This window comes from Aspergillus vadensis (assembly GCF_003184925.1).
Source record: "Aspergillus vadensis CBS 113365 unplaced genomic scaffold BO88scaffold_6, whole genome shotgun sequence".
NCBI classification, from domain to species: domain Eukaryota; kingdom Fungi; phylum Ascomycota; class Eurotiomycetes; order Eurotiales; family Aspergillaceae; genus Aspergillus; species Aspergillus vadensis.
In genome coordinates this window covers 1,070,770-1,094,163 of record NW_020292044.1, presented here as the reverse complement: position 1 = coordinate 1,094,163, position 23,394 = coordinate 1,070,770, and the positions used below count along the sequence as shown (strand labels likewise).

At 47.6% G+C, this 23,394-nt stretch overlaps 8 protein-coding genes across 8 annotated transcripts; 4 read left to right on the top strand and 4 right to left on the bottom strand.

The window, feature by feature from the left end:
- Positions 1-112: 112 nt before the first annotated feature.
- Positions 113-4,677, bottom strand: BO88DRAFT_403429 (aminophospholipid-translocating P4-type ATPase DRS2). The gene is made up of 3 exons (XM_025706360.1): positions 1,824-4,677; positions 1,472-1,775; positions 113-1,412 (listed from the first exon to the last, which is right to left on the bottom strand). Exons 1-3 carry the CDS (start codon positions 4,667-4,669, stop codon positions 564-566), a joined length of 3,999 nt encoding a protein of 1,332 aa, XP_025565068.1. The 5' UTR covers positions 4,670-4,677; the 3' UTR covers positions 113-563.
- Positions 4,678-5,833: 1,156 nt separating this feature from the next.
- On the top strand, positions 5,834-6,623 carry BO88DRAFT_479470 (F-box protein; the record flags this gene model as incomplete). The annotated part of the gene is made up of 1 exon (XM_025712080.1): positions 5,834-6,623. The coding sequence occupies one exon, from the start codon at positions 5,834-5,836 to the stop codon at positions 6,512-6,514; it is 681 nt and encodes a 226-aa protein (XP_025565067.1). The 3' UTR covers positions 6,515-6,623.
- Positions 6,624-6,754: 131 nt separating this feature from the next.
- Positions 6,755-8,791, bottom strand: BO88DRAFT_486582 (cytochrome P450; the record flags this gene model as incomplete). The annotated part of the gene is made up of 5 exons (XM_025712465.1): positions 8,268-8,791; positions 8,012-8,203; positions 7,603-7,937; positions 6,995-7,532; positions 6,755-6,945 (listed from the first exon to the last, which is right to left on the bottom strand). The coding sequence occupies exons 1-5, from the start codon at positions 8,728-8,730 to the stop codon at positions 6,755-6,757; spliced, it is 1,719 nt and encodes a 572-aa protein (XP_025565066.1). The 5' UTR covers positions 8,731-8,791.
- A 3,815-nt stretch (positions 8,792-12,606) lies between these two features.
- Positions 12,607-14,636, top strand: BO88DRAFT_403428 (GMC family oxidoreductase). The gene has a single exon (XM_025706359.1). It carries the CDS (start codon positions 13,004-13,006, stop codon positions 14,552-14,554), a length of 1,551 nt encoding a protein of 516 aa, XP_025565065.1. The 5' UTR covers positions 12,607-13,003; the 3' UTR covers positions 14,555-14,636.
- Positions 14,637-15,579: 943 nt separating this feature from the next.
- On the bottom strand, positions 15,580-16,698 carry BO88DRAFT_451945 (uncharacterized protein; the record flags this gene model as incomplete). The annotated part of the gene is made up of 3 exons (XM_025710666.1): positions 15,580-15,724; positions 15,777-16,399; positions 16,459-16,698. 3 exons carry the CDS (start codon positions 16,696-16,698, stop codon positions 15,580-15,582), a joined length of 1,008 nt encoding a protein of 335 aa, XP_025565064.1.
- Positions 16,699-19,625: 2,927 nt separating this feature from the next.
- Positions 19,626-20,824, bottom strand: BO88DRAFT_384963 (exosome non-catalytic core subunit RRP45). Its single transcript, XM_025704723.1, has 3 exons — positions 20,611-20,824; positions 20,431-20,550; positions 19,626-20,374 (listed from the first exon to the last, which is right to left on the bottom strand). The coding sequence occupies exons 1-3, from the start codon at positions 20,772-20,774 to the stop codon at positions 19,780-19,782; spliced, it is 879 nt and encodes a 292-aa protein (XP_025565063.1). The 5' UTR covers positions 20,775-20,824; the 3' UTR covers positions 19,626-19,779.
- Positions 20,825-20,985: 161 nt separating this feature from the next.
- BO88DRAFT_403425 (spliceosome-associated CWC15 family protein) lies at positions 20,986-22,364 on the top strand. The gene is made up of 8 exons (XM_025706358.1): positions 20,986-21,033; positions 21,087-21,109; positions 21,157-21,233; positions 21,280-21,564; positions 21,616-21,700; positions 21,749-21,919; positions 21,975-22,010; positions 22,057-22,364. Exons 1-8 carry the CDS (start codon positions 21,024-21,026, stop codon positions 22,072-22,074), a joined length of 705 nt encoding a protein of 234 aa, XP_025565062.1. The 5' UTR covers positions 20,986-21,023; the 3' UTR covers positions 22,075-22,364.
- Positions 22,365-22,542: 178 nt separating this feature from the next.
- Positions 22,543-23,077, top strand: BO88DRAFT_451942 (RNA polymerase II mediator complex head subunit MED22; the record flags this gene model as incomplete). Its single annotated transcript, XM_025710665.1, has 4 exons — positions 22,543-22,576; positions 22,640-22,704; positions 22,766-22,834; positions 22,895-23,077. 4 exons carry the CDS (start codon positions 22,543-22,545, stop codon positions 23,075-23,077), a joined length of 351 nt encoding a protein of 116 aa, XP_025565061.1.
- Between the last annotated feature and the right edge of the window lie 317 nt (positions 23,078-23,394).

Here is a 23,394-nt window from a genome sequence, read left to right as displayed (position 1 = left end):
CTTTTCTCTGATACTTTCTTTCATCTCTTGCATTTGTGGGGGTTTGTTTTGGAATGGTTGTTGTGTACTGTGTGTTTTGAATGTACGGATGAAAACACAGTTAATTAGAATTATGGATCTTTCATTACGTAGTCGTAGAACTGATGGAGGGCTATATCTGCATACTGAGAAGGATAAAAGAGCCACATATGTAACCGTCAATATTGTTTCAGGTTGTCTCATTGATGTAGTTGGTAGGTAGGTAGTAAGGTAGGTAATATAGAGAGGGAGAGAAGAGAGGAAGGACACAAAAAGGACCAAGCAGCCACATTCATCCATTCCAAGAGGGAGAAAAGAAAAGAGACTTCATTTCATCGCCAGAAAATGCAACTAATACAAGGATGGGAGACTCATGCAATGAGACGAGACGGGAACACTTCAAAGAATTACAGAGAAGCTAAGAATAAAAGAAAAGAAGAGAAAGGAAAAGGAAAATACAAAAGACACACTCAGACACACATATAAAGAAAAAGAAGCGTCCATCGATCAATCAATCAATCAGGTAAAGTCAATCAAGTCATTCATTACACCAGAGCCCTGGAGCTGGTCATTTCACCGTAGCGTCCTCTGCCCCGGGTAGTATCGTAAGCATTCACCACTCTCATCTGTCCACCTTCGTCGGCCTGACTGAATGCGTAGCCGCGCTGTTTCCGCATACGTTGGACTTGACGGACTTTGCGGATCGCCTTCTGGAATTGTTCCATGCGGGGGCGGTAGTCCTGGACGTTGTATTTCTGGATTTCTTGCACGTGGTGATAGTGTTGTGGGTAATACATGCGCTTGGCGTATTTCCAGGCGTAGTCGCGGAGTAGGCAGATGCAGGGGAGGATGACAGCCATTAGGTAGAAGACGGGGTCTTTAAAGAGACGTGGGATCGTGCCGTAGTATTCTTGTGAGAAGCCGATGGCTGGTGCTGCGTAACCGTAGGCTGGGAGGAAGATGAGCCAGAGTAGCATCGAGCCTGGGATGGCGATGAACGTGTATTTGGTCCAGATGTTGGTGATCAAGGCGGCTTTGCCTAGCACTGTTGCTAGGGCTGCGGTGTAGGTTGCTTCGGCCCACACCCAGTGGCCGGAAGTTCTACCGTCTCCCGTGGGTCCGTCCCAGAGGAAGAAGAGTTCTGAGACGACGTACAGCAGGAGGGAGTGGTAGAAGCCATTCAGAACCCACGACCAGAAACTGTGTCTTCTGAAAAACATACCCTTCTGTCCGAGTTGGTACAGTTGAGGATAGCGGTCCAGCAGTCGAGCGGAGATGTATTGGTCACAGATACCCATCGCGAATGGAGGGAGCACGGTGAAGAACACGTTGTAGAAAGATAGAGTCCAAGATTCGTAGATAACCTCACCCGAGAAGGCGTTTTGGAAGGAATACTAGAGGTTGTCAGTAGCAGTACAGAATGGCGGACAGTGTCGCCCAGAGGCAAACTCACCCAGAATTGCGTCATATAGAGAGCAATGTTCTTGTAGAACGAGTACAAAATGACGCGACTTATCCGGTGGTAGTTCCAGGCACCATGGACAAGCAGAAGCTTGCGAAGATACCTAAACTGTGCAATAGCAACATCCGCAGACCGAGCAGCTTGTAGACCTTCGACACCACTGATACCAACACCAACGTGTGCGGCTTGAATCATGGACACGTCGTTTGCACCATCTCCAATGGCAAGAAGTAGAGACTTAAGGTGGCGTTTAACAAGCTTGACGACGAGTGCCTTTTGAAGGGGAGAAACACGACTATAAAACATTAGCTCAGACCCGCTTACGGATGTGAGATTGACTTACCAGCAGACCACAGCTTTACACATGACAGCCAGGTCCAGGAACAGCTTCTCCATATCCTTCTCAAGGGCAAACGTCAATGATCGACCATCAATGATCAGAGCTAGCGCTTCAATTTCACCAGAGGTCCCCTGACTTTGAACAGCCTGGAGCTTCTTGGTCAGATTATCTCGAGTTGCCTCTGCACTCTCCTCATTGATAATCAATAACGTCATGTCCTCGGAAATAAGTTTGCACGACATTCCAATGTTGATGGCGGTTTCTTGTCTGTCACCAGTCAAGACCCAGATCTTGATTCCTGCCGTCTGGAGGGTATGAATAGTGTCTGGGACTCCATCCTGCAGACGATCCTCGATGGCGGTGGCGCCCAGAAGGTAAAAGTCCTTCTCAATCAGCTCCGCAGCCTTATCGAGCTCATCGGCACGGTTTCCGCCAACAGTTGTCGCAGCCTTGTCGTAGATCTGGTACCACTGCTGAAATTCGTCTTGGGGTATCTCACGCATAGCCAAGCAAAGCGTCCGAAGACCATCCGAAGCATAGTCCTCCAGGTGCTGCAAGGTCGCTTCAACCATCGGATTGTCGGGGTGCAGGCGTTCAAGGATAACAGTGTCCGCACCCTTTGTATAGATGCGGATCTTTCCATCAGGGCAGCGAAAAATTGTCGACATACGTTTTCTCGTGGAGTTGAATTCGCAAACCGCCAAAAGCTCATATTCGTAATCCTGGTTGTCAAACGTGAAGATCACCGATCGGGGCTTGCGATTGGAGAAGGCATAGCCTAAGCTTGCAGCACCTTCGACAAGTGCACCTTCATCGGGAGACGCGGCTTGATATTTGATCTTCCCAGGCTCCTTCTCAGATCTCTCTGGAATGACCGTGTGACAAGTCGCGAGCAGAGTGAGGAAATGATGTATAGCATCTTTCGAAGGATGAGAGCGCAGGTTCTCCCTCAACTTCTTAAAACTATGAACTCCGACCTCCATTCCGTCCTCGACGGTGGCTTGCCGGTCCTCGGGAATATCGTCACCGTACTGGATGCCTGAAATCGTGCATTGCTTGAACTCCATCATGTTGCAAGTAAGTGTACCGGTTTTATCGGAGAAGATGTACTCTATCTGGCCCAACTCTTCAACCAAAGAGGATGTCCTGCACGTTGCCGGTGTATCCGTCTTATCGTAGTAGATATCAAGATCGGAGTTGATCAAGAAGGCTTGAGCATACTTGACGATTTCAATCGTCACGAAAAGCGAGATAGGGACAAGGTTCGAGTAGAGAACCCAATAGGTGAAGATATCAAGAACGAACTGTTTGACCGGATTGGTTGAGCCGTAATCGAGATACGTGAGCTTACTTGCCTCCGTTTGGCGAACAATCAAATCACCAACGGAACTGATGACACTGAGTGAAACCAGAATGCCAACCAACATGAGAATTTGAACATTCACCATCCGTTCCACTGCAGTTCGCTTGATCGGAGTTGCTGTTGCATTCCGCATCAGCTTCGATTCGTGACCTGTGAAAACGACAATGCCATGAACCCACGGAGTGTTCCTGAGGGTGGCGCCTCGAAGGAGAAGCTGGTCCGGCGCCAATGGCAATTCCTTTTCACCTCCACCGGCGTGCATTGTCAAAGTTGCTTCGTAGGTGTACAGACTGCTGTTTGGCTGCTCAGACCGAACCCGTCCACTCAAGCGACTGAGATCCGCGGGGCTGACCAAATGCGCGGTTTCCGGAATTGCCTGCTTAATCTTCAAGTTCGTTTCCCCGTCCAGATTAGCGGTCTCGATATAACACAAGCCCTCAGGTTCCGAGGACGCCAGTAGAACCAAATCGGCCGGGAATGGTTGTTCGGACTCGACCCGAACAATATCCCCTACAGCCACATCGATCCACTTAGTCTCATGGAACTGTGACCCCTTCAGAACCTGCGTTTTCGAATTGTTCAGTCCTTTGTCAGACATCCTGCGCTTGTAGTCCTCGACTAATTCCTTGATGGCCGATACCGCTAACACAATACACAGCGGGGCAATCGTAGTATATCTGTTCGTCGGAGACACGTTCGGAATCTGCTGGAGAACGGCGGTGAAGAGGAAGAAAAGGTTGGCGTATTTCGAGAATTGTTCGTAGAGGAACTTCGGGATGAAGGTAATGACATTGTACTTGGCTGTTGAAACGTGGTTGTCGACGTATTTGTGCGTAGCATTGGCAGGCGGATTGTTCAGAACGATCATGCGAGGACCCAGCGTAGACGGGTCGACCTTTCTGCGGCCAAATCCAAACTTGAAATCCGACTTCTTTTTTGCCTTGGGAGCACTGGCCGCGCCGCCTTCGTCCGGATCTGCACTGTCCACCCGCGCAGCTCTGGCTCCAGATTCCGTCAGGGGCAGATCCATCTCCGAGTACTCAGCACCCATGCCCAGCATGTGCTTCGCTCTGCCCATCAACCCGCCTCCCAGACCCAGAATGCTGTTCCTTTCCTTTGCCTGCCGAACGCGGCTATCGGGTTGTAAATGGTTATCATCTTGGTAGTCGAGATCGTAGTATCCGTGCATCGACCGGTCATCGTCGAATTCGTCGAGGGAGTAGCGGTGGTAGTTGCTTAACCCGGAGGTTTGCGAGTAGGTGCGGGACATGTCGGCACCGGAGTAAGGATCGGTCATGTATACCCCCGCTTGGGTCGGGGGATGCGCGGGCATTGCATGAGCACCGGACTGCGGCGGCACCTGTCCGCCGACGAACTGGTCGTAGGAAACCGAGGGACGCGGGTGAGGAGTTTCGGAGTCGTCAATGTCGTATTGTCGCAACAAGTGGTCATCGTTGACCGGCGGGCGTTGTCCCGAGTTGTACATGGGAGCCGACTCATCCAGCAGCAGTTCATCATTGTGGCCAGCGGCTGGATGAGGGCCGGGGGGCCTACCGCTGGCCATGACGCTGAAGGCGGACAAACAGGTGCCCCTGGAGCATTGATTGGCCGGGACGAGACGGGAGAGAGGATCACCGAAGACAGTGGACTTGTAACGCGGTCGGAGCACGAGGAGGTATAAAGCGGAATACTCGAGAGTCGATAGTAAGCGACGAGGAAGGTGCGAAAGTTGGGGATTGGGGGGTGGTGAGGAGAAATTCTGACTGCCTGGAGGTTAAGCCAGATGCCGCGCAAAGGCGTCGAGGCTAATCAGAGTTAGCGTTGGATCACCGCCAGTGGCTGGGCCGACACGATTCTTTGTCTTGTCCGATCCATACCCCGTTAAGACAGGGTGGGTTTGCCCGCGCCAGAATGGAATGAGAGCTAGCTGGTGCCCACCCTCTGAAACAGTTTCAGATTAATATAGCGAGATCAACCAAAAGAGCCGTTCATGTCCACCACTGGAAAGAGAGCTTTCTCTCGGCAGTTGGTTGTTGTTCAGTTCCATCCAAGAGAAATGGCCTGCTTGTCACGGGGCTGCCAGATCGGGCTAATGATTCCGAATGGGGAATGGAGGCATCATGTATTATCGTAATACCGTTACATCGTTATGACACCTGAGGCGTCTAAACGTCTCCATCTACAACACAAAGTGCATGACTGCACGGATTTTTAATAAGGCTAAATCGTTGCTACTATGCACAATATGCAGAGGATCTGACATTCATGTCACATGTTCCCGTGACTTGGCTCATCTGCAAGTCTGTTTAGCAACTCGCAAGTACCCACAACATGAGCATCCAAAGCTGCGCCACGATCCCGGTAAGCAGCGCATGCCTATTATTAGACTAGATGTTGTTTTTGGTCTCTAACGTGATCATCACCATGGTTCCTCTATACTTGTTACGGACGAACACATCATATAGTGCTATTCAGCCTCATGCTTAGCATTCCATGGTCGTTCTCTATCTGGTTACAATGTCATCATATGTACCTTATCATGAGCCCATCAATATGAGTTAGACACGCAACTAGGAGGAAATGACTACCTACCAACTTCTGCTCAGCTTCTACTAAATCTTTCCATTCGTATTTCTACAATCCACAGGATATGGCTACTACCGAAGAATCTACCCCAGTTACTCCTCAATCGGAAAGCGCAAGTATGGCGGCCCAGAAAATCTGCATCCCTGAACTTTTGGAGATGATTCTTCTACAGCTGGATATGCGCACTTTGCTCATATCTGCTCAAAGAGTCTGTCGTGCATGGCACACCCTCATCAAAGACTCTAGCTCTCTCCAGACTTTACTGTTCTTCAAACCAGCGACCGAACCGTTCACGGCCGAGCTAAGGGCAAGGGCAATTACCGAGGATAACCCACTGCTTTCCTATCTGTGGCATGAATTCTGGCAAAAGAGAGTGTCCACCTCGTCTGTTAGTCTCGAATTACCTCAACTTGATCCACAAAGAGAGAAAGTGTTCCTCCGAGAAGAAGCAAGCTGGAGACAAATGCTACTCCGGCAGCCGCCAGTTTCGTTAATGTCAGTTGTTGGATACGGCAACACTTACAGGGCTCCACAAGGATCAACGCTTTGGTTTAAGGCGGAAGACAAATTTATGAGGTTGGGGTATCTATACTCGGAGATGTCGAGGCTGTCCCTAATTCCTGGGCGAGATCTTCGCACGTTTTGGGAGTGCGACCTCATCAATAAGTACGAAGAAAAATGGAAGAATGAGGGTCGTAATTTCCAGTTATTTACCATACGACGCATTTGTAATATATTGTCATGATATCCAGGGAATAACTGGAGAGCCTTATTGGCACGGGCTCTTAGTGAGTGACCTAGAGCTATGGCTAGGAATCGAGCTTGGAGCTTATGTGGGCAAGAGCATCCGCCGCCATGATATTATCTATAACAAATGGAGCCTATAGCTGCATGGATGTGGGAAGATTGTGCGTATTGCTATAAGGCATGTTAATTTGCTAAAAAAAAATTCTATAAGACACGGATACCACGACAAATCTGATAATTACATCTCACGACGTTGGAATGCAAGCTGTAAAGGAGGCAGACTCGTAGTAAACGTATCCAGTGCTCCCGTTTCAAAAGCCTCTCCCGTCTCGCCAGGCGCAAATGAGAAGTTGTACTGCTGGGCTATGGTCGATATGCTGGTCCGCAGACTAATCATGGCCAGGTTCTTCCCGGGACAGATATAAGGGCCTGCTTCAAATGTCAATCTGGGTAAACCACAAGGGAAACCATCGCTCACCTGTCAGGAAAGGAATGAAGGGGGCACCGTCGGTCTTCATCTCGTGTCTCTTCTCACTCCATCGCTCTGGAATGAATTCCTTAGCCTCCTCGTAGTACCTTTCGTCAGTCTGAATTAGCTGAACAGGCACAAAAACAATGGTGTCTCCTGGAATATGGACTTCATCGACCTGAAGTCCTTCGGCTGGCGTGACACGATAGCCCCCTGTCATAACAGCAGGACGCAGGCGAAGGGTTTCATTGATAATGTCATCAATGAACGAGATATCCTTGACCTTATCATAACTCCAGTCATCTGCTCCGCCCGGCATAGCCTCGTCCAGTTTTCGCTGGAGCTTAGCCAGCACAGATTGATGCTTCGCCAGATAATAAAGGACGGTCGCCAAGGTGGTGGCTGTGGTCTCACTTCCCGCAATAATGACTGCCCGTGAGTCCTCATTCAGTGCCAGGCGAGAAGGAGCAGCAGATGCACTTTTCTCCACGTATGCTTTGAGAAGCCATGAGACGACATCTTCGGGGTAGGAGTTTGCATCCCAAGCCTGTAGGATAGCATTATGCGACACAATCATTAGATCTCACCATTAGGTTTTCACGACGAGAATTGCATACCTTCTGCTTCCTTTCAATCTCATCAGCACACCACTTGAAAAAGCTTCTGTAGCTAGAAACGGCACCAGGGATACGGCAGAGTATGTAGAGGAACCACGGGACCTGCAATAGAGTAGCACCGGCGGCCATATGGTCATGAACTCCTTTGATCGCTGGATGCTCCACACCGGTGGTCAGATTATGGAAATCTTTGCCAAACCCGACGTCTCCCATTATATCAAAGCTAAGAAACATTGTCCAAGCCGTCACATCGATAGGTTGGCCCAGGTTCTTTGCTACATGGGCGGCAAGTAGATCAGCCTTGCTTTTGACCCGGGGCTCATATATTCCGAGAGCTGAACGAGATGATGGGATCAGTCATTGGGTTAATGGAGATGATAGAGAGAGTTTCATCAAATAGCTAACATACATTTTACGTTAAAGCCCCGGTCCCACGCCTTTCTCCGCATTCTGTGGTCATCATAATCACGAGTATGATGCACGGAGCAGTACTTTGGGTTTGTTGAGATATGGGCATACCAAGGTGACTTGCTGCATTTGGATTGTGGCCCAAAGAGCAAAGATATGGCGGACTTTCGCACAATGCAGATTTCACGTGGACCTATAAACCCGGAATACATTACAACCTGGACGAGAAGATGGATAAGTAACTAGCACAGGATTACCGGTTCGAACAAAATCGCCATATTCGTGATGAAGTCTTGCGATCTCCACATTGTATTGGAGATCTTTTCCTGCCAAGTAGGCATTATAGAAGCGGGATAACTTGGCACCCACTGGACCTGGAAAGTGATGCAAGCGATGGAAGAATAATCGATAGATGCCAATACTAGAGATAAGACCCGTGTTGAACGCGGATGCGATGAGTACCACTCTAAGAAGAGCTTGAGCGACCGAAAATTGCGTCAATGCTATGTACGCATATGCTGTCGATAGGACGGCGACCGCATAGATTGAAAACAGTACGAAGAGATAGTCTTCGACCGGGAAACTGGTGCGAAAGAGACTGACGTGCGAGAGCAGCCCAAACCCCGCGGCAGAAGCAGCCAGACTGAGCAGATCCGATTCCAACACAGCTCGCAAGTCTGCCAACGAGACAACAGATGGAGAGAGTTGCATTGTGCTCATAACCTATTTCTGGATGTTAAAGTGCATGGAGATGTTTCAATGACATTGAATCAGGGTGGGGCACCTGTTAATAAGTGTAGAGGGTAATAAATAAACGTAGAGTGAGCCGTGGCTGCGGACATGCTGGCATGTCTGTTTGCAGCCGATGCTCTGTCATCTGATCGACAAAACTAATGGTTAGGCCCCCAACGCTATGTTAACTAGCATAAATTCATGCTAATGCTTCGTCAATTCTGTATTGCAGTGGTAGAGCTAGTAACTCAAGTCCAGCAATAATATGATCGTACGTAGCCACGCTAGCTGAATGCATGACGCAATACAATACAGTCGTTGATAGCCACGATAAGCATTTGTCTTTTCCTAGCATATTAGTACTTGGTAACTGTATCTCCTTGATTCAGAAGATCATAGAAACTAAAAATCTACGACTGGACCTGACACTGCATACTAGTTATAGCATACTTTGTAGATGCAATATTTCATTCTAAGTAACATCATTGTCAAAAGCCACATGACTATAATGAACCCTATATGCGTCTAAATAGTATTAGTAGATGCTAATACACTCCTCCACTTTTTGGGCCCCAATCATATCACTGATATATAAGGTTGAGCTTTCTACCAATGTGTAAATGTCTTCTATCCCGTCATCACGATATCGTATTCTTCGGAGAGACCGATGCACATGCAAAGGGCCAAAAGAGAAATGAGGATGGTTCAAGCATTGCTTTCCCCCTCCAGGAAGATTCCTTTTTGATCATTAGCGCTGAGACTTTTTTCTTTTTTTTTTCCATAGCCCTTACTGCGCATGCAGACGCCTTAATCTGGCTTGGCCGATTGACACCCATGATAGTCAAGATATAACATTGTACGATTTAAAAAGATTGCTTCTTCGAAAGCCATCCATATAGGATATATTCATGTAAAGTCTGACCAATAATCGCCACATTGTTCCGTTTCGCGTATGGTAAGGCTGCAGGTCTTATTTGCAGCTTCTTTAAACCACATTACGACATCTGCGATATAAGCGTCCTATTTTCTCTTGAGAAAGGGAGAAGATCCTCTCAAGTTGCTCCAATGACAGTCCTTGAAATGTAAGACCTTCCAGCACTATCATTCCTTTATTTTCTCCAGGAGAGATACTATAGTATCTCGAGCACTTTTACCTCCCTCCTGGAAGTAACATTGTGTTAATCACTTGGAATTATATCAGTATAATCTTTTCGGAGATCTTAACGCTGAATATTTCTTTCCCACGCGTGCCCCGAAGGCACATGCACCCTAAAATGAACGTATAACTGTCTGTAAGGACACCACACACAGCATCGCTCATCACCATATCGCTCGGCCTCTGGTCACGAATTGTTGAATTCTCTCTTGGGGTTTATATCTCTGAAATCCAAGAAAAGCGGCAATGCTTTTGAGGATACGTCCTTCTCCACAAAGAGGGTCGAGGTTCCGAGATTCATTTTCGAAATTGTAGAATCATACGCTGGGCGTCCCTCAATATGATTCCAGATCAAGAAAGACCACTGTAAAGGTGGACAACATGGTATCAATTCTGCATTTATTGTGGGTTCATTCTTGGATGTTTGAAAGCATATTATCAATTCTGTATACATTAGCATCATATGGGCTTCCTTTGCCGCATGAATAGAGATGCCTGCGGTATGCAGTAGCTGACTGCAAGTCTTTACTACAGCAATCTATATGTTATATAGACTATACTCGGCTATCTATATAACGTTAGCAATACTCCGTTACTATTGAAGAGTGAGATGTGTACTTACCGTTATACTTCACTCCCTTTCCTTGATGGCCACACTGAATTTCTGGCCCGTGAAAGGGCTTCAGTTGTCTTTATAGACCACTAGCGGGCAATCAAAAAGACTAGCGACCTTTTCCAGGAACCGGAGGGAGGTCGTGGCACTAGTATCATTTGTGGCGTTTGAAGAATGCTTCTGTGTTTTGTCTATGCATTGCTTGCCAATCATTGGTGTCATGGTCTGCTGAAGGATTTCTTGTTTGCCTCGAGGATAATAGGTTGTCTATTGTATTAATTCGCTTGAGTTATGTAGGTCTTAATCCTCTTCGTAGTTATATCCTATTTGAAGAGGAGCACCCAATTATAATATGAGGTAGTACGCTATAGTGGAGGCAGAAATGGTATTAGACAATGGAAAAGGAGGAGAAAGAATCGGAAAGAGAGGCAGGATATAGAATAGACTTTAAAATCCAGTATTCATGCAGTGAAGGGTAGAAGTACATATTGCATAGTCTATAAACAAGGTCTACGTATTTTCACTTTGCCAGATGTCTATACAACTGAATCCAGTAAATGACCAGATAGTCAATTCATGTTGTTACAGCCGTCTGAAGATTACTCCATATAGTGTATTAGATTGAATTGTTTTTGCATTGAATGTAGATGCTGTAAATTCATGAATATAGAGAGGCTTGATGGTCGGAAAGAACATTGTTATAACTGTATGTACTAGGCTTAACGCGTGCACGAATACTGGCTCCCTGCAGGCACTCTTTGAAACCCATAGATAGGAGCTATCGACCTCTCTTCAAAGCCTCTACTCCAAAAGGTCTAGACCACAGGCCTACTCCAAGCCGTTATCCCCAATTTTTCTTAGTCCCTCAACTTGCCGACGCTATATGGCTTTAAATTCAGCAGCGCGTCTTGGCGCTGGACGGGATATTAAAATGTGGGTTGATTATTGTTTCAGATTCATACGAAGAAAAGCTTGGATATTTAGGCTTGTCTGCACGGACCTTCCTCAGTTTTTGAGGACACCCGGCGTTGTGTGGATTAAAGAAGGTAGACATCAATAGGCAGATGAGCAATTTTACAAACAGATTCTCTTCAATTATCAATACAATGTAGTCTAAGTACGTAGTATGATTGTATATAAGACCTTTTTAGCCTTTACCAAGAGCAATTGAGCCAAATTTCACCCCCCTACCCACAATGACACAGAGACCGCGCAGCATTGCAAGGAATACAAGACCCTGCTCGTCTAGAGTGTAGCCGTACATGTCTCTATAGATAAACGAGAACGACCCGAAAAATGAGTAGGAGATTGAAATATGCAAGACCAGTAGAGAAGGTGGAGAAATAGGATGGCGGGCTTAGGAGCGTAGAAGGCAATTGCCCTTGGACCCAATTTATACTGACGGATTCCCCGGTAACCAGTGGACTGAGGGCCTCGATATTATATTATAGTAGGACTGAGTTTTTGTAGCAATTGAACGTACCAGATCGAGAGCTGCACCCCCACCCCATAGTGCAATTACGCAGGGCATTGGCCAAAAATAAAATCACGAATAATGTCCCACGAGGTGGAGCACAAAAACATGGAGATTTAGAAACACAGAGCATATAAGAGTTGAACATCTCCAATCATTTTTACATTTACTGGTAGTCAGGTGGTTGCATAGATACTTTGTGTGCTTAGCAGACGATATGGAGACCGCGCAAAGCTAGCTGGAAGAGGTTAGCGTTGCGCGGTGATCAACGGTATGACATTACTAGCGTATGTTAAATATCCAATCAACGCTCGTTTCTTTTTTTGACGGTTTGCATGTTTTTCTTCGGATACAGTGACTCTTTAAGAGGCATACATAAATGTCATTGGGTTCTGGGGATTATGCCGGGGTTCAACGATTGCCAGGGTGTATGGGGACTGCCAGTGAATGCCACTTAATATCTATCTGCTAGTTCCAAATTGATTATGACATAAATTCTACGACATCAGGCCATCCAAAGGCAAAATAAACATGGTCGTCTTACGTGAGATTATAGTCTGACAGCTAACCTATAATTCCGCCAACTTGCCCCCAAAAGAATTGATCTCTAGCCAAGAGCTACTAGATTCCAACAAATACCCAGCAGAATGTCCTCGGTAGGATTCACCTCGTCGCTCGAGGATTTCCTCGCACAAACCTTTGACTACCTCATCATCGGTGGTGGGACTGCTGGTCTGGTCGTCGCATCACGACTGTCTGCAAACCCTGATGTGAAAGTAGGCGTCATCGAGGCAGGAGATGCAGGGTTTGATGATCCAAATATTACCAATCCGGGAAAGGTTTCGGCCATGCTACACAATCCCAAGTATGACTGGATTTACCAAAGCACGCCACAGGTAGGTCTTTCCGACACTTTACGCTTCGGAGCAATCTGAAGGGTCCCTAGGCGCACAACCAAAACCGATCCCATCACATACCCCGAGGTAAAGTGCTCGGAGGATCGAGCGCCATTAACTTCATGGCATATGGGAGACCTTCCGCGATTGACCTCGATGACTGGGGCACCATAGCAGGAAACAGCGATTGGTCATGGGCAGGACTAGCTCCGTTCTATCGAAAGAGCGAACAGCTTGAGCCGGCTGGACTGACCGGCACTGCATTGGATCTCTGTCCCGTGCAGAAAGAGGCACATGGCACGCAAGGCCCGATTCACACTTCGCTAGGCCCTTGGCAGGCCCCTATTGAAACCCCGCTGCTAGCCGCAATGGACGAGGTGTCGGGGCTGTCTCGACCCCAGGAGCCGTGGAATGGAGAGCACCTGGGCTTTCATCGCTGCCTCTTTACTATCGATCGAAGCGATGGCCTCCCGCATCGCAGTTACGCGGCCAATGGTTATCTATGGCCAGTGCTGAGTAGATCAAATCTCCACGTCCTGACCAATGCGGCAGTCACCAGGATACTTCTTGATGACGAGCAGTGCGCTCGTGGGATTGGTTTTGTTCATGAGGGTAATCACTATCAGGTCAGCGTCGCACGCGAGGTTATTCTATCAGCCGGTACTTTCGAAAGTCCCAAGCTGCTGGAGCTTTCAGGTATCGGAGACCCTGAACATCTCGCCTCTCTGGGCGTTCCATGCCGGGTTCCTCTTCCAGGTGTCGGGTCAAATCTCCAGGAACATCCCGTGTCCGCGGTGGTGTACGAATTAGCAGACGGAGTTCTGTCCATAGATTCCATCCTTCGTGACGAAAGCTTGCTAAAGCAGCACCTGCGACTGCTGCAGGAAGAGCATTCCGGGGCACTTTCCGGCCCGATCAGCCTGATGGGGTTCATCCCTTACGGACTCCAGGTCTCGGCTGAGCGGCTCAACGAAACCACCCTTAACGTGCTGCAGCATCAAAGTAATGACGCCACCGACGATGCCGAATTAGTGGCATTCCAGCACCGACAGCGTCAACGCATTGCCGCGCATTTATCGGACCCCCGGTCAGCAGATATCCAGTTGGTGGGTTTGCCATCAGCACTTGCTATCGACCGGGTATATGCCGATTGCAGCAAACTTAGCCCGGGACCTCCCCCAGGCCGGAACGCATGCTACTCGCTTATGGTCAGCTCCATGTATCCTGTCTCCCAGGGAAGCTCCCACGCGCAGTCTCTGGACCCAGAGGCTGCACCAAGAGTGGACCTTGGGTTTCTGAAGAATCCCGCCGATGTGGACGTTCTTGCGACGGCTGTCATGGTCGCGGATAACATCTTCCAATCTCCCCGCATGAAGGGGCAGGTCTTGGCCCGGGTGCAGCCGCCACCTGAGGTCAACTTGCAGGATGTAGAGCAGGCGCGAGAATATGTTCGGGATCGGTTGATGAGCTATCACCATGCACTCGGAACATGTGCTTTGGGGTCAGTAGTAGATGAGGAATTATGCGTGAAGGGTACTCGGGGTCTGCGCGTGGTCGATGCAAGTATAATGCCGGCCCAGGTCAGTCATGCTGTGCTCGGCACGGTATATGCAATTGCGGAAAAGGCTGTTGACCTGATTGAAAGCACTTACTCTCAATCAAACGGGGTGTAAGCGAGCTTCTGTACCGTGATGGATGATCTTTTCTGGAATAAAATTAGAGGAGGCAATTCAAATCAATAAGTGAGATAATAATACTACACAGTCAGATTGTTGTCAATAAGTATGTCCTAATATGCGCAAGTTTTCTAGATTTTGCCATTCGTACCTATCTACGGAAATAAGTCTTGTTGTATCTATGCCTGCTTTTGGACGGGATGTACTAGCATGCCCGCTCATATCAGAACATGTCCTTCCGCCGTTTCCTAGAAAGACACTTCAGACCTGTACAAGCATAAAGATAGATATAATATTATCTACATAAGTGTGCATTATCCGATTCCCATACGTTGCCCAGTCCAGGCAAGACACTTTAAGGCGTGATTTTGAATAGGCTGTGGCACATCCAAGCAAGTAGAGGGTACAGAGAACAAAATACAGCAATAATAGGCCTCACACGGAGCGCCCAGCCCCTGGAAGACGGTTTATGAATTAGATATGATGGTCTTTGATGGTGACAGCCGAGTGGGTGCTATTTGACATAAGTATTATCAGTGTATTCAGTACTTCTTGGAAGTACGCTGAGTAGAATGCGCCTCATAAACTGGAGTATAAAAGGATGTTGATGATCACGCATGTTGCATGAAATCATCCCATGACTTGATGCAGCCATTATCAGCAGATGACAAAGGCAAGCAGACATTGGGAATTTTGCTGTGGATATGCTCCGCCTCCCATGTTTTAGGTATCAGACAAAGCAAGTACTTTATTCTTTCCTCTTCACTATTTTTCGAGTGACTTTGCTCGGTAAGGGACTCTATTGCGGTTTTCCCTGATCTGTCTTTTCTGGAGATTAACCAAATCGATGTATATGCTTCTAGCATTCGAGCTCGACGTATATGCCAGGTGATGTCACCAAGCGGACGAATACCCTCTAGAAAAGGAAAGACCGAATTCACTGACGGCATGGAGAAGGCTGTGGAGACCATTAAGTTCATCTTCAATGACTTGCACACTTTCAGGAAAGGGTAGCGGTTGAACTAACCATCAGGCCGGAACCTCACCCTCAAGATTATTAGTTCCAACAATTCCTCTTGGAGAGGTTGAAACAGAGCATCCATGATCACTGACTGAGTGGCCCCGGTGGTTTTGACAAGATATTCACGAAGGTCTAGCTTTTCTGCTCTGACCAAAACTTAGCTCAGCATCCTGTCAATGAGTCGCCCTGACAACCTACCGTTCAAATACCAGCGATTCGACCTCGGTCTGTTCGCCCCTTGATATATTCTTCAATGGACGCGGCTGACCACGATTAATTGAGTAGGGCTTGACCGGTGAAAAGGTGTATGAGTGGGAAAAGTCATATAGAACTGTGTCAAAGAAATCCATCGGAAGTCTGAAGTGCTCATCTTTAATATCCCCATGAGTGATTCCAAGGCGGTGCAACGTCAGAAGTCGGCGAACACGGTCAGTGAAGAGGGAGTCATAGTAATCCACTTCGAAATCACTCAGGGAACCTAGACCTCTCAGCTTTCCCTTGAACTCACTACCAGGACTATGTTCGTTGCATGCTGCTAGGATCCGTCGTGATGAAAGCTTTGGCCTGATGCATTCTAGGGCAATGGCTCGATGTTTAGCGTAGGGACTGCTAAGACACTTCTCGAGATCGGTAATGACACCATGAAACCCAGGAAAGTATATCCTTTGAGAGCTTGTACATGACGCGTCAATGCGATTGAACACTTTAAGTTCATTGGTAAACCAATCAAGCTCATCCTTAAGCTCCTTGGCCGTCTTGGGGAAACGCGGGGGCCGGCGTCTAAGCTGCATTTCTGCATCATGTTCAGTGTACTCTGGGAACTTCAGTTTGTTTAACATTAGACCTTCTGTCAAATTTTCCCACTCCTTGATGTACTCACAATCTTAGCCACATGCTGGCGGTAGAATATCCCTCCACGTCGGACATATAGCCACAGAACTTGTATTCTGCCAAACTCAGAGTATCGTCCGGTATCTGCGGATCTTCCCAGTATCCATTTCTTCTGCGGATTGAAAAGTCTGACATCTTGCTTATCTTCATGGCCTGCATTGATCCAATCTGGTAGATGCCAGTCAGTGAAGAATGTCTCTGTCCACGACTGACCTTGCGTATTGCTCATCCTCAATAAAGAAACTGGTTAGCTAGCTTTATGATCACCTGAAAATTGCAATCAGCCAAATTTTTAGATTGTGTATATCCACTTCAACGAGGGTCCCGTGAAGATTCCTTTGTAAATTTTCAAACACCTAAAGTAGGATTAAAACGATGATACACTGAAGAACGAGACTCAGGAATGTGAGATGGGGTGCGAATTAATTTCTTATATTGTAGATATAAGCATGTTACTGCCAAGATTGTGATTTCATTTAGGAGAAGGGTGCCTGCAGCTGCCTATATCATTAGGCAACAGCTTGACCCCTTGCATAGCTTATCAAAGATGCATTTGGCTAAATAAGAAGAACATTTATACGATAGGATAATTCTCCCATTCTATGAGGAGCCAAAGAACCCGCAGAATTGCAAAAGAAGTAGAAGGAGAAAATGGCCATTCACTGGCTCCACCTGCCCCATATGGCCATTTGTGTAGTGGTAATTTCTACAATTGCGGTAGATGTACTAGCCTGTTAATGTGAATGCCCCAGGATCCTCCTATAATGGTATACTATTTGTCGTTCAGTTGTTGCAGAGGCCACTACAGAAGATTCCTCATTGCTAGTCGTTTACTAGCCCCAGTATGACAAAAGACCTCAAGGATGATTGCAGCAAACAATGCAATGGCAATTTAACAAGTGAATACGAAAAGGCAAGGCGTTTTCCCATCCGCCAGTATTTACACTAATGTATGCAACTATCTTGTTCTGCTATACACAGACAACCCAAGGGCAGTTCACAAAAGCTCCGTTAGTGCTCAGTCGAAACACTATTGCCATTCTTATCTACTTAAAATTTCTGTTGGGACATATCTCTCCATCGGCTGATCAGATAGATGCGGTATATCGATTTTGTCTAGCGGTCAGCGCGTCGACGTTTGCTCTTTCCTTCCACCAAACCCATCAACTTCCTACCGGCATGTTGACCAACATCTTCCCGTCATTCTCAACGGCTTCCAACACGCATCGACTTCGAGTCGTCTGGAGCCCAGGAATGGACGCTACCGGGATACAAATAGTAAGAAGCTTCCAAAAGCACTCTACACGATAAGTCCTGAAACAATGTCTAACTGCTCCTCACAAACTTCCTACAGGCATCGACTTCGAGTCATCTGGAGCCCAGGATAGGCCTCGACCCGAACGAATGCTAGCATACATTGAATCCACAAAGCATATATCAACCACTGCGTTGAATATGGTCCCTGCCTACATCACTGTAGGATCGTTATGGCGTGGTGGTATTGATATGGAAAAGCCAAGTACAGAAAATCGCTTCTGGGGGAAAGTAAGAACCTTCCAAAGATAATAATATACTGGATAAACCTCGAGCATCTTCTCATTGCTTCATACAATAGAGGCACTCCCAGCACACTGGCTCGGCTCCCAAATATACCACAACTGGCAAGAGAACGTGGAGGTTATCGCGGAAGAACACTCAAACATTGTTTCTCCCAAGCCAAACCTCAAACTCCAAACACCGAATGCTGTTTCCACGGTACAATGGCGGTTTCTAAACCGATCTATGGATTGTACGCCGGGATAATACAAAAAAGGAAGAAGGCAACGACGACATCCACCGTTTGGATTGTGTTTATATGAGAAACAACGACCGCTTGAAAGTATACCCAAGCGATATTACTGATGATACTTCCAGCACTTGACACACTCATATCACTGGAGGAAGTAAAAGCGCCTCGAGATACTATAGTCTCTCTTCTATCCCGTCTGATGAGAGAAGCAGGCCGGAATGAAGTTTCCGGGATTCGATTGTCTTTTACGAAAAAGAATGAAGGGCCTTCGAGCTGGAAGCAGCTTCGGGTGTCTCAAGAATCATACAGTCTGAGTACTGTCATTGGAGAATCGAGGAAATCTTCTCTCTTTCTCTGGTTGATCCTGACCGCGACCTCGGGTGGACTGGATCCTACAGTCTTTGTCAAACTAGCCAAACCTCTCCAAACACTTCCGCCGTGTTGAAGTGAAGAGGTGGACTGGGGCCTAGAAAGCTCTAGTACGTTGGCCAATCTCTTCAAAGAGCTCATAGGGGCCATGCGACACTGGGGCTCTCTGATTGTACCCGTCAATCTTGCAGGACCATGAAGGGAAATAAGGAAGACAAAGGACAAAAGTCTCAAAAAAGTCGAAAAGTGAGTGGTAGTCTGGCAAAACCTATTCATGCCACACTTCTATACGGGCAAGATTGACGGGCTCAATCAGAGAGCCTCCAGGGCCTTCAGTGTTGCAAGGCCCCTATGAAGAGATTAGTCGACGTACTGTCCTTCTTTCAAGGCAATATTGACAGGGTGGAAGTTCCCTTCCATGTGGACAATGCCATCTACATATGAGGCAAGCTGCCTCAGGTTACAGCTGCAAAGGACATCGTCCTCAGTATCATTGCAAAGAGCAATTGCTCGAGCACGAAGGGGGTGGAATGGGAGAAGATCAAGGCGCATTCAGTCAGTAAAGAAGATGGTGTGGAGGTGAAGGAGAGATATGAGGTTGGTATAGCAGTTCTGCCAAGTAGGCAAAACGATATATCGCTGGCTACTTGGAGCAGACGGAGCGACATATGTTTCAACATGTGAAGCCATGCTTCAGGCGCTGCAAAAGCAACCGGATTCCTCTTCCGATTCTTGCAAGGAACAAAGAAGTCGCATGAGGAACTGGAGCATACTTGCTTCGCACGGAAGAATTGGTAAGAAATATATACGGGGAGGCTGAAGGGTCGAATATATCACGGACATTAGGCAACAGTATGACCCCTTGCATAGCCTGGAGATGTCAGCGAGTAGCTTATCAAATTTGTGTATGAGTCCCTCGGATGTAAGTTTATGATTTGATCAGATAATTAATGTAAACAGTGGGATGATTTAGTATAGGATCTATCAGGTGAGAAGTACAGAATTCCGCAGTGGAACAACACTATGGGGAGACTCGTGCTCATTTAGCGGCGTAATTTTGTCAGACGTTTGCCAAATTTTATGGCATATTTAATTTCTAATGCAGTGTCTTAACTCATTAATGGTATTCGCTTCTCTGAAGCTCAAGCCTAATTACCGGTCGTTTTCCGCTCGCGACTCCTCGGCCATACCGATCTTCGCTCGTTTCGAGAGATCAGCTTGTAACGCCTTATCAATGGTTGCATTGATCTCCTTGACCTTCTCCAGGGCAACAGAAGTCTTATCCACAAAGACCATCGCATCTACCGGCGACCCAGAGAACTTGGAGACGAAGCACACATCGCCCGCATTGTTGATGCCAATTACGACGTCGGCTTCCGCTGCTTGCTCCTCCTTCCGAGTTGCATCAATAATGACCCGTTTTCCTTCATCAAATGTGTGGAAAGTAACAGACAGCGGCTTATGCGTGATATTCAATGCGACAGGAACACGCTCATCGAGCCCGTAGACGATCACCTGGCCATCCTTGACTACAGCGTCTTGGCGGCGGAAATGCTGCAAACCAGCCATGATACCAATGCAAGCCGCATCAATCAGGTTGCCATCGTAGTCGGTAACGTGGACGTCGGCGCGGATGCTCCAGCAGCTGACACCCTTGAGGATACAGAGGGACTCGGTGTCCAGGGCGTTGGAATGGCGAACGACACGGTCGAGGACGTTGGTGACATATGTTTCAAAGTCTCCTTGTCTGAATAATAAACGGTTAGCTGGAAACTCGCTTGTTTGCGGCCGATGAATACATACCGGCCATTATCCCAAGCGGGCGAGCCCATGGCAGTTAGCTCCATGGCGATTGTGAAAAGACCGTCAAACGGACGATCATCGTGAGGTTTTGTGACTTCAGCAGAGATACGGACAATGAGACTGCATTCAACAAAAAAATCAATCAGCGTTGTTAAAGCAAGCTGCAATGAGTCTACTCACCTGGTTTTGCCGAGCTGCACCTTCACATGTCCATACTCCTCCCCGAACGACACGTTCAGCGGACGCAGCTGGTCGAAACCGCGACCGTCCAGTCGCACATCCTCGCGCAGCGCATTGAGGATGAAGTCGCGCTCAGTGACGGAGAGCAATGCTTCTTTATTCATGATTGCGGAGGCGGATTTGGCCCCGGCGGGGGTCACGGCGGACTTTCTGGGAAATTTCCTGCATGCCGCATCGTCATCGAGGCGGCGGGCCAATGTTGTTCCTCGTGGAGCCAATGAAAGCCACAGTTTGCGGGCGGTGAAGTGGCTGACTCATCTTGTGGCCTGAGGTTGCTCATCGGCGATCATTATCAGATCTCATCCTCGTCGGAGTGCCAACTACCACCAACACACCGTTTAACAGCCGCCACCATGACTACGGGTATGTATCTATACTCATTGGATTTGAGAAACTCTGTACTGACTACTTTATAGCTCACAGGCCCACGTTCGATCCCGTATGTACCCCGATCATCTGCTCAGCGCATGAAGCTCATCGAAACAGGCACAAGGAAAGGAGGCCCTCCGCGGCCCTGCGTACCATCAACGTCTTCTCCCGGCTTACACACACCTTAAGACACGGTAAGTGGTTTGAAAATCGTGTGCGACCATCACTGACGTGTCAAAGTCAATTCGGTCAGGGTAGTGAAGTCGAAACTCAGCAACGCGATTTGCGCGCCGAGCTGCTCCAGGCGGAGGCTGCTCATTTCGCCAAGAAGAACGGAGTTCCCGTGGACGAGCCTAAAGTCGAGACCGCCACGCCTAAGCGCCAGTTGGAAGGTGGTTCACCCGGTGATGATGCAAAGACAGAGGAAGAAGATCCAGAAGCCAAACGACGACGAATACTAGAGGAGACTCGAGATATAGATGCAGATTCTGATGAGTCGGAAGAGGATAGCAGCGAGGACGAAAGGTCAGACTTGCGAATGTTTTAGACTTGCGCGATAGTGCTGACAGGATGCAGTGACGATGAAGAGGACGAGGCTGCTGAACTGATGCGCGAGCTGGAGAAGATCAAGAAAGAGAGGCTTGAGCAGAAAGAGAAAGAGGTTTGTGCGGCAGATTTGGACACGAGATGAGTTACTGATAGCTGTCAGGAACGTGAGCGTGCTGCACAAGAAGAGGAGCAACGCGAAGTCGATATCGCTCGAGGCAACCCGCTGCTTAACCCTCAAGACTTCAATGTGAAGCGTAGGTGGGACGACGATGTGGTGTTCAAGAACCAGGCCCGTGGTACAGAAGATAGAAGGGGCAAGGAGTTTGTTAACGTAAGTCTTCCCTTGTATGTTTGTGTATGATGTTATGATGCTAATTGGCATGCAGGATCTGTTGCGATCGGACTTCCACAAGAGATTCATGGTGAGTTGTACGCCTGGAATAGCGATGAATCTACTAACTCGTGTAGTCGAAATACGTCCGCTAAGCTCGTGTCCGAGAAACACACACTCCTTACAGCAGTCAATCCGACGACTATTGTCTATCCTAGAGTCGTCAATGGGTCCCACTCATACCAGATGCAACATCGTGGTGGAAACAACTCCCATGTTAACATGCGAATAGAGAAGCAGCACAAACACATGCTTCCTAATACAGCACAGGAAGAAAGCGCGACGACAGGCGAAAGAGTGAATGGGTACTCTAACACATGGCGCTATTATAGTTATTTCTTCTCATAGTGTATACCCACATCTCCATCAAACCAATTATCCATATAGCCCAATTCAGTTTAGTACCCAAGTAGTCTCCTATCATATCAACCTGATAGACACCGTACTGCCGGCAGTACCCACACCGCTCCCAATCTACTTGCACCGCAGCATTCATCACAGTTATCCTATCCCATCTTTTCACACAAACAGAAACCAATCGCTGTACCAGCTTAAACCTAGAAATGGATTCGCAACCGTCATCGAAAGCGCTTCACTGTACGCCAAATCCTATATTTTCCACCCCTCCGTCGCACAGCTAACAACCATCATCCGTCGCAGATCGCATCAACACCAACATCTCGCAATTACTCCAACGATTCGAGAACATCATGGCCACAGCAACTGTTAGCTCACCTGTCTTCCTCCAACTTACACAATTCAATAACACTAAATCCAAATCTTCAGACCGAAAGCACCAGCCACACCTCCACCGCCGTCGAGACATACCAGCTCGACGTGGAATCCACAGCATTAGTACGTCCAACCAATCTTACACAAACCATGTACAATGCTTACGAAATAAATCTGGGATAGGTTCGCGCCGCAGAAGACATCCTCGCCCTGACCCGCACGATGAAAGAAACGTGGCTATTCGGGAAACTCGACACACTAGGCGAAGACGAAGCGGACGTGAAGCGGCGCGAGGAATTAGAGATGAATGCGGAGGCCATTCAAAAGGCTATTGAAGATGGGGGGTTTCTAAAGGCTGCTAAGTGAGTAGCTGCAGCTTTGATTTGGGGGTATTGTATTGTGTTGTGTTGTGTGTGTGCATGGCGTATACTGGGTTGGTTATTGCATGGAGTTGGTGGATAAATGGTGTTATGTTTTTTGTTAATAGAATTGTGAATTAGGTAGTTTGTATATATTATGATTATCGTCATCAAGCTGTAAATATACCCTTTCCTACTACTAAACCATACATAATAATCTGGGGTAGTCTGATCGAAGAAACGAACTAAAAGCACGTGGTTGCAACCCAGCGGGGAATATCGTTGATCGCGAACCGTTCTGATAAAAGCTTCCCTTCCCTTCCT

Bases quoted from the DNA above. Each gene is read 5' to 3' on its own strand.
- BO88DRAFT_403429 (XM_025706360.1), bottom strand. From the start codon at position 4,669: ATGTACAACTCGGGACAACGCCCGCCGGTCAACGATGACCACTTGTTG. The intron at 1,776-1,823 runs GTAAGTCAATCT...AATGTTTTATAG, and splicing joins TGTAAAGCTGTGGTCTGCTG to TCGTGTTTCTCCCCTTCAAA. The intron at 1,413-1,471 runs GTGAGTTTGCCT...GACAACCTCTAG, and splicing joins TCTATATGACGCAATTCTGG to TATTCCTTCCAAAACGCCTT.
- BO88DRAFT_384963 (XM_025704723.1), bottom strand. From the start codon at position 20,774: ATGAATAAAGAAGCATTGCTCTCCGTCACTGAGCGCGACTTCATCCTC. The intron at 20,551-20,610 runs GTGAGTAGACTC...TGTTGAATGCAG, and splicing joins GTGCAGCTCGGCAAAACCAG to TCTCATTGTCCGTATCTCTG. The intron at 20,375-20,430 runs GTATGTATTCAT...TTTATTATTCAG, and splicing joins CCCGCTTGGGATAATGGCCG to ACAAGGAGACTTTGAAACAT.
- BO88DRAFT_403428 (XM_025706359.1), top strand. From the start codon at position 13,004: ATGGCATATGGGAGACCTTCCGCGATTGACCTCGATGACTGGGGCACC.
- BO88DRAFT_403425 (XM_025706358.1), top strand. The intron at 21,234-21,279 runs GTAAGTGGTTTG...GACGTGTCAAAG, and splicing joins TACACACACCTTAAGACACG to TCAATTCGGTCAGGGTAGTG. The intron at 21,565-21,615 runs GTCAGACTTGCG...GACAGGATGCAG, and splicing joins GATAGCAGCGAGGACGAAAG to TGACGATGAAGAGGACGAGG.